The 11,713-nt window shown below is 53.3% G+C and overlaps 1 protein-coding gene across 1 annotated transcript; it reads left to right on the top strand.

The window, feature by feature from the left end:
* The first annotated feature begins 5,274 nt into the window (after positions 1-5,274).
* On the top strand, positions 5,275-11,329 carry C5H1orf174 (chromosome 5 C1orf174 homolog). Its single transcript, XM_006053808.3, has 4 exons — positions 5,275-5,505; positions 8,968-9,078; positions 9,836-10,309; positions 10,732-11,329. Exons 1-4 carry the CDS (start codon positions 5,491-5,493, stop codon positions 10,843-10,845), a joined length of 714 nt encoding a protein of 237 aa, XP_006053870.2. The 5' UTR covers positions 5,275-5,490; the 3' UTR covers positions 10,846-11,329.
* The last annotated feature ends 384 nt before the right edge of the window (positions 11,330-11,713 follow it).

The raw sequence follows: 11,713 nt of genomic DNA, 5'->3' as shown, positions 1-11,713 counted from the left end.
AACTTGTTGGCACTTTCTCTGCTCACAGGAGGTATGTGCACCTCTTGTCAGCCCTGAAGGACTCTGAGCCTGCACCTCCTTGTCAATCTTCATGTCCTGAAGATGCCTGGTGCCTGGTAGGACCTTGGCAAATTTGCGTGTAATTGACTCGTTCAAGGAATTAGACGGCTGCACAGCTGTAGCGCTCTGATTGTTCAACTGAGTCAGGCAGGAGAGGTGAGCTACTAAGGAAACTGTCTTTCAAGTCAATCAAAACGTTAAAAATCAGGCTGTGAGCTTTTTCTTTTTTCTAATCACTGCTGAAATTTATCACTTTTTTTTTCCTTCGTAGGCTTTTAAAAGAGAATTTTTAGGCTCACAGAAAAATTGAGGGGAATGCACAGATTTTCCACGTACCTCCCACCATCAGCATCCCCACCTGAGGGACGCATTTTTTACAATACATGAACCTAGGCTGACATGTCATTATCACCCAAAGTCTACAGTTTACATTAAGCCTCACTCTCGGTGCTGTACATTCTATGGATTTGGGCAAGTTTATAATGATAACGGGGTTCCCTGGTGGCTCAGCTGGTAAAGAATCAGCCTGCAATGTAGGAGATGAGGATTCAATCCCTGGGTCAGAAAGATCCCCTGGAGAAGAGACAGGTTCCCCACTCCAGTATTCTTGGGCTTCCTGGTGTCTCAGATGGTAAAAAAAATCTGCCTGCAATGCGGGAGACCTGGGTTCAATCCCTGGGTTGGGAAGATCCTCTGGAGAAGGGAACGGCAAGCCACTCCAGTATTCTGGCCTGGAGAATTCCATGAACAGAGGAGCCTGATGGGCTACAGAGTTCATGGGGTCATAGAGTCAGACATGACTGAACGACTTCCACTTTCATAATGATACGGGCTTCCCTGGTGGCTCAGATGGTAAAGAATCCGCCTGCAAAGCAGGAAATGTGGATTCAATCCCTGAGTCAAAAAGATCCCCTGGAGAAGGAAATGGTTATCCACTCAGTATTCTAGCCTGGAGAACTCCATGGACAGCGGAGCCTGCAGGCTACAAAGTCCATGGGGTCACAAAGAGTCAGACACCACTGAGCAACTAACATTTTTCACTTTTTTTTCATAATGACACGCAGCCATCGTGATGATATTGTACAGAGTATTTTCAGAGCCCTAAAAATACTCTATGCTCTGCCTACTCATCTGTCCCCTCCCCAAGCCCCTGGCAACCACTCATCTTTTTACTGTCTCCATAGTTTTGCCTTTTCCAGAATTGTTATATTGTTGGAACCACACAGTATGCAGCCTTTTCAGATTGGCTTCTTTCACTTGGTAAAATGCATTTAAAGGGTCCTCCTTGTCTTTTCAAGGCTTGGGAGCGCATTTCTTTTTAAACACTAAATAATACTCCATTGTCTGGACGCACTGTAGTTTATTATCCATTCACCTCCAGAAGGACATCTTGGTTGCTTCCAGGTTTTAGCGATTGTGAATAAAAGTGACATAAACATCGTGTGCAGACTGAGTGTGGACACAGGCTTTCAGCTCCTCTGGGTAACTACCAAGGAGCATGGTTGCTGGGATGGATGCTAAGACTCTGTCTGGGTTTGTTGGAACCTGCCCAGCTGTTTTCCAGCGGCTGCACTGTGCTTCAATCCCTCCAGGAACAAATGAGAGTTCTTGCTGCTCCACAACCTACTGAGAGCTTGCTTTTTTTTTTTTTCCATCTTTCTTTTAAATATAAAGGGTCAGGGTATCAGAGACAACCCCTCATCATATAGGCCAGTATCTGCTGGGAGTAACTAGACACACTCCAGATTAGGGGTGGCCTCAGTTAATGAACCGACAGACTGCTAATCAGTGGAAAATTCTCTTCTGATTTCTCACCTGCCCTGTGGTGTTCATAAAATGCAGATACTGAGCTATGGACACACAGGTGTTTCAGCAGTGAGACCGTGTCTTCATTGAGAAGACAAAGTTTCCTTGGAATCTTCCATCCTCAGCTTCTTCTGATGTGTCATCACCACCATCCATCTTTTGTCCAGTGCTTCCCGAGTCCCTGCCAGCATGTCCCAGCCACGGGCCAGGGTCCTAGGACATCGTTGTGAGTAGGACACAGTCCCTGCCTTCAGGGAGCTTGTGATCCACCTGGGGGACCAACCACCAATGAGGACCAGCATCCTGCCATCATAAGACACCCCTCTCAGGGCCCCTAACCCTGAAAGGGCAGGGGGTACAGCCGTTAAGCAAGAAAAAGAGACACCAAGGGCGCCGAGGAACCCAGAAGGATGCTCCAAGGCATGATTTTGGTTCCGTGTTCTTTGTGTGCCTTCCAGGATGGATCACATCCTGAAATGGCAGCTGGGGAGGTGGGGAGAGCAGAGAGTCCAAGCACGGCTCCTCCACCAGGACAGAGCCTCAGGAAGGGTGACCCTCTGCCCAGGCGTGGGCTCCTGCGTGATTCCTCCTGGGGAACCTGAGAGGGGCTTGGGTCCTGGAGGAAGAGCTAACTCCTGATCCACTCCCACTCTCCAAGGAGTCTTACCTGACCCCGCGTGGGTCTGACATCCCAGCTGCTGCCCCTGTGTGGCTTCTCCCTGTGGCCTCTTGCTCCAACACAGACTGATGGCTCCTTGTGTGATTATTCCACCAGTGCCCAATCCCCTGCAGGGCCACAACACTAAAAGGCAGGCTCCGTATGAGCTCACCACCACTGCCACCCCAGGCCCAGCTTGGTGCCGGCCACGAGAGAAGCGCAGCAGACACAAAGAGTGAGCAAGTGCAGGTGTGCGCCATGTGGTGCTCCAAGAGAGAGGGCAGAGCCAGCTGGCACCGTGTCCTGGAGCAAGAGTGCATGATGCTAAAAAACAATTGGCAGACTGACTTCCAGTGGTTAAATCACCGAGCTCCCAAAGTGAAAGGCACAGGTTCAATCCCTGGTGGAGGAACTAAGATCCCACATGCCCCCACGGCATGACCAAAAAAAAAAAAAAAAACCCAATTGGCAGACTTAATTTGGGGGTTTGAGGGGGAACATTTAGTAATGTCCCCCAACCAAGAAACTGAATCTAAGTTGAGCTTTAAGGAATGAATTTGCTGAACACAATGGGTGGGGGCTGGGGAGAAACTTTTCCAGGTGGAAAGAACAGAGCATGCAGGGCGGGGGCACACAGGGGAGTGGGGTGCACAGCAGAGCGGGAGGGGGCATACAGCAGGGCTAGATGGATCCAGACGGGGAGCAGCGGTGGGCAACCTCACAGCGCCTCCTGTGCACTTATTCAACCAACACTCATTGAGTAGCCGCTGAGCCAGGCACTGTGCTGGGCCATGCAGGTCAATTAGGACTGTTGGTCTTCACTCTAGAAGCGGTGAGGAAGAGCTGAAGAGCATTAGCAGAGGGGCAGGTCACCGTGGATCAACGACCATTCTGGCTGCCAAGGCAAGAGGAGAAGGGAGACCGGGAACGTTCACTGAGGGACTTAGGCAGTAAGGGCCTCGGGGTCAGGCCTGAGCGGCTGGGCGGCTGGAAGTACCACTCACGTAGACTAGGGGCAGGAGTGCGGTGAGGGAAGAGCTGAATGTGTCAGCAACAAGAGCCCAAGAGCACCTTAGGGAGGTTAAACCAGGGTGACACTGAGAGGATGTGGTCCAGCTCATCTCAACTGGCATTAACCATAACCACCTGGAGCCAAACGCTGGCTTGTGACCATCAACCCCAGGTTAATGAGAACTCAGAGCCCTTAAGGAGCCCGAAGTAAAACCATAGAACCTAGCTTTTTATGAAACCCACTCCAGTGAAAATGGGACGTTCATGCTCAGTCCTGTCTGACTCTTTGCAACTCCATGGGATTTCCCAGGCAAGAATACTGAAGTGGGTTGCCATTTCCCTCTCCAAGGGATCTTCCCCACCCAGGGATCAAACCTCCATCTCTTGTGTCTCCTGCATTGGCAGGGGGAATTTTTACCACTGTGACATCTGGGAAGCCTGAAAATGGGACAGGTTAGGTATTTAACACTGTATCACTTTGCTTCTTTCTTAGCAGCTGACAGTGATTATGTTAGCTTCCTCTTCAAATGGATTTCCTGCCAGTCTGCATTAGTCTTTTTTCCCTTCCCTGTGCACCATGGGGAACAACTCAGTGAGAAGCAGGGGACTGGGAAGGAAGATGGACAGGCCAGGCAGGTGTGTGCAGTGTGTACCCTAGGACTTGATGCACTGCCGAAAGCAAAGCCCCAAGTGCAGTCTATGGGAAGGGGCTCCCCCTAATTAACAAAAGTCAGATTTCTAAGACGAGACAGTCTACAGGGCTTTTTGGAGGATCCTGAGGGACCCTGCTTTTTATGTACTAAAAACGGGCATCGACTGTTTTTCCAGGCTTCGGGGGTCATTCCGTCAGAGCAGAGCATGAAACCTTTGGCAGAGCCAGGGAACCACATGAGTGAGCATGAAACCTTTGGCAGAGCCAGGGAACCACATGAGTGAGGGTCCCTCGAGCGGTACACACTTCAACCTTTACACTTTTAAGTGCAAAATCGAATGTTTCTGATAAAACTGCCTGATGTAAATGTTCTCACCTGTTAGAATAATAATAACAAAAGTACACAGCACAGTCGTTTATTCTGCGTCCCTGTTGAGAAGGTGGGCGGTTCCCGGAAGGACCCTCCCGCGGGCACAGAGGCTGGTGTCTCCCGGCTCTGGAGGCCCGAAAACCCGGCAGACTTCAGCCTCGTCCGTGGACCCGGCCCCGTGGCGCCGACGCCCGCGCCCGAGACCCGGGACCCAGAAGGCAGGTTCCCGCCCGTCGGCCGCCGCTAGGTGGTGCGGCCTAGCGCGGGGGGCTCCACCCGGGAGCTCCAGCCGAGGGTGGCCGCCCCGGAGCTCGCGGCGGGAGAGGCCGCCGCCTTCCCAGCCCCCGCGATCGGGCTCGCCGTGCAGCCCCGGGCCCGGCCCGCCCCGCCCCCGGCGGCGGGCAGTGCGAACACGGCCGGGGACGGCCTCGCGGGCCCACTTCCAGGGACTGTAGCATCGCGCCCGGAGCCCAGAAGACAGGGCCGGCACCGGGGAAATTCAGCTGCCCGACTCGCGTGGAAGAGACCACCGCGCAGGGCCTTCCCGCCCACCTCCACGCTCGTGGCCAGGGACAGCAGCCAGGGTCCCTCAACCTGGTCGCCATCGCCCCACTTAAACATGGAGACCGCAGAAACTAGGAGGGAGGCGCCCCTTATAATCATGGCCGCCGCCCCACTTAAACATGGCGGCTGGAGAAACCGCAAGGGAGGAGCCCTTCACAAACATGGCCGTCTCCCCGCCCATACGTAAAACGCCGACTCTGTTGGGTCACATACCTGGGGACGCCGAGCTGTGATTGGCCAGTCTTCTGGTGGCGTCACACGCCGCGGCGCGAGCCAAGGGCCGCCGGATCTCTTCTCCGGTGGAAAGGATTAGGCTGGGCGCGGAGCCTTGGCTGCGGGGCTGGGAGCGGCAGCGCGCCGCTCACACTCATGAGGAGCCGGAAGGTGAGGGGGGCGGAGGCCGCGTGGGAGCTGAGGCTGAGCCATAGGACGCCTCGGAAGGAGGGGGGAGGGGTCTCCGCCTGTGTCTCGACCCCCGGAAGGGGTCTCCCAGGCCACGCCCCCCGGGAGGGGGGTTCTCTTAGGCCACGCCCTTAGCCCCCTCCCCCACACACACACAGAAGCACACACCAGACACACAGGCGCACGTACCCTACACCCCCCCCCGGCTGGAGGGCTCTGAGAAGGATGTTCCCAGACCAAGTTCTGGAATGGGGGGTTCCCTCTCCAGAGCTAGTCTGAACCCCCGATACTCTGACGCTGCCCGGCCCGGAGTCTGTCAGCCCAAGTTGGGGCACACGACGAGGGGTCCACCCCGGAGGGTGGAGAGAATTGAGGGGCGGTAGCTCCTGGTACCGCCGTCGGGCGGTCTAGGGCCCGGGACTGGATACGCCCTGCCTGTGGAGGTGGGCCTCTTGGGGATGGGAGCCGCACCTGGGCTCTCCTGGTCTGTTCTCCTTTTTATTGTTTGTACCTTTGACTCCAAAGTGGGTCTCCTGAAGACCCCAGGTGGATGGCACTTTCCCAGTCTGACTTCCTGACTTGTGATGGATTGTTTAGCTCCGCCACTTGGGGATTCCCAAGAATTCTCCTGCAATGCAGGAGGCGCCGGTTCCATCCCTAAGTGGGTAAGATTCCCCTGGAGGAGGAAATGGCAACACACTCCAGTATTATTGCCTGGAGAATCCCATGGACAGAGGAGCCTGGAAAGAGTCGGACACGACTGAGTGAGCTCTTGCTGTTTGCAAGATCTTCCATAGTCCTTGAGTTGCAGCATTTGTAGGGTTGCATCTGACTATAGATCTCTTTGCAGTTATCCTACTTGAAATTCAGTTATTTGAAATTGCTGGGTTTGTACATTGTTCTTCAATAAATTTGGGAAGTTTTCAGCCCTTATTTTTTCCAATTTTTTTTGTACTCCTTTCTTCCTGGTACTCCCATTACATGTATGATGGTTCATTTAGTGGTCTCTGAGGCTCTCTTCATTCTATTTCATCCTTATTTCTTTTTGTTTTTCGGTTTGTGTAATCTAGCAATCTGTCTTCAAGTTCTCTTATTCTTCTGGTCCATATTTATTCTTGAGCACTGCCCACTCAAAACCCACCAGTGAATTTTTAATTTCAGCTATTGTAATTTTCAACTCCTGAGTTCCCATTTGTTTTTTTTATAATGTCTGTTTTTATTTATTGATAATCTCTTATTTGGTATGATGTCATTAAATCTTTAATCATGGTTTCTCTTAATTCTTGAACATGTTTAAAATGGCTAGTTTGAAGTTCTTCTCTGATAAATCCCGCATCTGATCACTGTCACAGGCAGTTTCTTTTACTTGCAATTATTCTAGTCTTTGGGTCTGCATTCCTGTTTCTTTGCATGCTTCCTACTTTTCTGTTGGAAACTGGACATTTTAGACACTATAGCAACTCTGGGTACTGTGTCCGCCACCCCTGCCCTGAGTGGTAACAAGCCCTCTGAGGAGCGGTTGCACCCTAGTATTTTAAGGACTATGTAGAAAGCACCTAGACGCACCTTGCTGCTACTGGAGGGCCTACACAGCACACGCCCCAGAACCCAGCAGGGTCTTGGCTCATCCCCCTGACAAGCCACCAGGGCTTTCATGTGGTAACTCTGGTGGCAGAGCAGGGAGAGGGGCTCCAATGAGTGTGTGACCCAAGCAGGGTCCTCTCCCGAGTTTGAAGTGGGAGTGCTGCTCCTTTTAAGGCTGTTCAGCACGAGCAGAACCTGAGCATCGACACTTGGGTGGCAGCTGTCACGAGGGCCAGTCCATTTCCCTCACGCCCCACCTTGAGAAAGCCAGTGTGACCCGGGATCAATACATTTGGAGTTGGACTCTTAACTGTGAGACCTATTGGTGTCATGTCTGGGGCTCCAAAGAGCTCCAGTGCCACTGTCCTTTATGTCTCAGTGCAGAAAAGAATTCAGCAAGAGCAAAGTGATGGATAAGAAGTGATTATTAGAATGGATGCTTGTGCGGTTTACGAGTGGGTGGAAGAGGGGGTGTTGTACCCCGAGAACTTAGGCTTTAGTTTCATAATCAAAGGAAAAGTGGACAGGGAGAGAAGAACTTTGTCTTTCTTGAGTAGACATCATGCTTCCATCATCAGCTCCTCCTCCAGGCTGAGCAGGGGAGTTTTCTTGTCCCTATATGGTCAAGCAAGGTCCACAAATTATTGTTTTGTGTATGCAGAGAGCACATCCTAGGGATCGTTACTTTACTGAGCTCACTGGGCAGGACATGGGGCTCACGTCACCACTGTTTTATTGTCTGGGGGCATGTCTTATACTTCTGTCTCATGGTTTTGTTGCTAAGCAAGCCTGCTTTCTCAAGTAATTGCTAACTTAACGGGCGTATTTTCCATATTTTTTCCATTTACAATCTCCTAGTGGGATTCTCCAGGCAAGGATACTGGAGTGAGTTGCCATGCCTTCCTCCAGGGGATCTTCCCAACCCAGGGATCCAACCTGTATCTCTTATGTCTAAGGCTCTGTGGGTGGGGGTGGGGGTGGGGCGGGGCAGGGATGGGTAAGAAGCTGCTGTTAAAGGTTTTTCAAGGAGCTTGTGTGATTTCTGATCTCTCTTCTCCACTTTGGCACGTGTTGCCCCCATCCAGCCAGTCGGTGTCTCCAGGTCTCGATTACGGTGACTGGGGGCTGTCTAGCTTGCCCTCCACGACTCCCTCCTCCCTGTCACCCACCTCTTTCACTTTCAAGTTCTCACCTGAGCTTTCGTGTGTTGTGTGCTAAGTGTCTAAGTGTCCCCATTCTGGAACAGAGAAAGCAGTTAGTGAGGAAGCGGGTGAGACTCGCATAAAGCCCGGTCTCATCTTCATTTTGACAGACGTGCGGGTTGTTGGCTCCAGGGAAGCTGAGGGATGCCCTGGGTGGGAACTCCCTTGTCATCTTCGCTGCTTTTCTGAAAACCTAAAATTACTCTTAAGTAAAATGATTGTAAAGTAATTAACCTCCAATTAAAATAAATAAATTTAAATTTAAAAAAAGGAATAACAGTGGTAATACTGATTAAAAAAAAAGAAATGATTGTAAGCTTTATTGTTTCAATTAATCCTTTCCTTATTACTAGAAGACTTAATTTGCCTTCTTAGCGAGGTGGTGGTGGGGTGGTTTGTCAGCATCGAGGTCTGTCCACCAGCAGCTGGAGCACCTTCAAACCAATGGGATTGGGACCCCTCCCCTGAGATTTCAAGGAGGGGGCATGAAGGGTTGTCTTTTGCTTTTTTTGCTTTTTACCAAGAACTCGGGACACCCTGTAAAAGTTCGAGAACTTTCTGAGCAGGGACACAGGCTGCTGTCTTTGCACAGTCAGTAAAAACATGGGGGCGGGAGGGGCCATCTCCGAGTCTCTGACTGGCCTCTGGTCTGGCTCAGCTGGCAGGTGGAGTGCGGTCCTCAGCGCGCCTCCGAGCCCGGAGCTGCTCAGCTGCATCAGCCTCAGCCCAGGATACCCACGTCACCACGTCTGCCCAGACAGCATGTCAGGTGAGCCTCACCCCTCAGATACAGGACTGGATGGAGTGTCCACCTTTCTACGAGACATGTTGCATTAGAAAGCCTGGGGCGAGGCCAACAGACCAGCATGAAGGTCACGGTGCTGGGACCGTGGGAGGATCCACCTCAGGGCTTGTGCTGCCCTCTGAGGGCAGTGGGCTCAGCAGCCTCTGCCAAGCAGCCTGAGCGACGTGGGCACGGGCTGTGCTGCTCCCGACTGTGGGCAGTTGAGGAGGGAGGGGGCCTGTGTCTGCCGTCCAGGGTCTTGCAGGCCTGGCAGCCAGGCAGCCCCAGCTCCTGGAGCTGCTCCCTGAGCCACAGCCTGGGGTCTGGCTGGACTGGGTCTCACAGCCGCACCGGCCCATATCTCCCAGGGCACTGCTCCTTAAAGCTGCGCTGAGTCAAGTCCCGTTCCTGCGCCGGGCACACAGAGCTCTGTCTCCTGGGAGCCCACGTCCCAGCAGAGACAAACGGAAACTGGTTCTTGGGTTGTCGTTTCACTTGTCACAACACCCTTCAGGGGACAGCGCTGGGCGTGTCTGGACTCTCTCCCAGCCATCCATCTGGACGGTGCCCCTTCACTGGAAACCGTGAAAGGACCCTGTCCTCGAAGCTGTGGTTCCAGCAGGGACGCTGTCAGCCAGGAGCAGGACAGCCAGCCTCCAGGGTTGAGGCGTGTTAATTATATGCCATCTGCTTCGTACCCCAAAACATGTCTGGTGTCCCCTTGCATGTTCTCTCCTGACAGACTCCCTCATCACACAAAGCCACCGACAGGCGGACGTCCAAGAAGTTCAAGTATGACAAAGGTCATCTTGTGAAGTCAGAACTCCAGAAACACCGGAGTGACAGCGCTGCCACGCCCTCCGAGACCCCGTGTACACACGAACCTTTGGCGTCGGCCGAGGATGGGGCCTCACTTCTGGGAAAGGAAGCTGGCGGGTCCACTCCCCAGGGGACAGCTGGTCCCCTCCCAGGGCGCTGTGGAACCGAGAGCGATGCCAGCCCGGCAGAGACTGAGGACGAGCCACTCCCACCGAGACATAGGGCCCCTGTGGGAGGAGAGTCCAACGGTGGCTGCCCCGCTAGGGACGGGGCAGCACTGGACCTGGAGCAGGGCCCCGCGGCCCCACTGCTCATGGACGGCAGCGCCCTTCTGGACGACGACAGCAACCAGCCAATGCCTGTGAGCCGCTTCTTTGGAAATGTGGAGCTCATGCAGGTAAGGCCAGTGCTTCTCCCTTCCTCAGGACGGGCATCCCCAGCAGACCGCATGCTCGGTCCTGACCTCGGTCCTCACGTGTGCACGCTGCTCGGTGTGGATCACACACAGTAAGAACTGTCACTGGGGAGGAGAGAGCAAAACAGGTGCCAATTTGGGGCCCCACCCCCCTAAGTCCGAGAACTGATGCCCTGGTGAGCGCAGGTGTGGGCAGGCCTGGCCCTGTGTGCGTCTGGGCCCTCCTGTGCCATGGGAAGTCGTGGCCGTGGCCTGTGGTTCTCTGGGCAGCTGCCCACACTTGCCGGGCTGGCTCCTGCCTTTAACCCGGTGCCTCTCCTTCCTTCCATCATGCAGAGGGGAGTTGAGCCCACACTGGGGGCTGGAGCCAGGGGGCTTATGCCAGGTGTTTTCTTCCCTCCAAGGACCTCCCGCCAGTGTCTTCATCCTGCCCTTCCATGAGCAGACGCGAATTTAGGAAAATGCATTTCAGAGCCAAAGACGACGACGAGGATGACGCCGATGGTGCGGAAACGTAGAGGGTGAGAGGCACACGCTGATTCTCTGCACGTCTAGTACCATTGACAGTGATAATTTTTCAGATTACGGGGTTTATTCAAAACACGTCTCCAAGAGGACGTGCTTATAATCAGCACTCAGCACTGACCCACACAGGTGGGCAGTCCCTACGGGAGGCTGGTGCACGGGGGCTGAACGTCCTCAGGTATAAAGCTGCTGTTTCCACGGTGATGTGTTTTCTCTCATCTGTACACGTGGTAGTGGGTTGAGCCAACTTCTCTCATAAATGAGAGACATCTCTGTCAAGAAAACTCTTCACTCAAGCTCTCTACTTTTGATAACATGCAGGTTTATTTTCCATAATCAAAATTTGATCATTCTTATGACTGATTCAATGCTGGTTCTTAAAGAACTCTCCTTATTTCCATACACAAAGTTTATGTTTACCTTGGACATTTAGCAAAATCCATATGGAAAAGAAATAAAATATATTTTGAAAATGTTTTTAAGGAAGTTTTCTGTCCCTTGAGCTGTATTCCTTCAGTGAGAAAGCTCATTCTGTCCTGTCTTCTCTGCTCAAGGCTGGCTTGGCCCTCGGGTCCATTCAGCAGCTGGAGGCCGGGGGTGGGTTGAGGGGGCGCCCTGGGTACAGCCCCCCAAGCTGAGAGCACAGGGCTGTGGACTGGAGAGGACACAGCCCCTCTGGTGAGGCCGTGGGGTCTCTGAGGTGGCAGGTGTTGGGTGCGTCCCTCGCCCGTGTAGTGGGGGGTCGCTGTCTGGCGAGGCCATGCTCTTTGTGGTGCGGGGTTGCCAGGCACCACTGCCCAGCTGAGGTAAACCGCCAGGGTCCTCGTGTCACGGGGCACCTGGGTCACATCCCTCCCAGTG

Source organism: Bubalus bubalis, chromosome 5 (genome assembly GCF_019923935.1).
Source record: "Bubalus bubalis isolate 160015118507 breed Murrah chromosome 5, NDDB_SH_1, whole genome shotgun sequence".
Lineage (NCBI taxonomy): Eukaryota > Metazoa > Chordata > Mammalia > Artiodactyla > Bovidae > Bubalus > Bubalus bubalis.
Note: the sequence above shows the minus strand (reverse complement) of the source record. Positions and strands in the feature narration are given on the sequence as shown.

Excerpts from the sequence above, each read along its gene's own strand:
- C5H1orf174 (XM_006053808.3), top strand. Across the intron at positions 9,079-9,835 it reads CTGCCCAGACAGCATGTCAG|ACTCCCTCATCACACAAAGC; the intron begins GTGAGCCTCACC and ends CTCTCCTGACAG. Across the intron at positions 10,310-10,731 it reads GAAATGTGGAGCTCATGCAG|GACCTCCCGCCAGTGTCTTC; the intron begins GTAAGGCCAGTG and ends CTTCCCTCCAAG.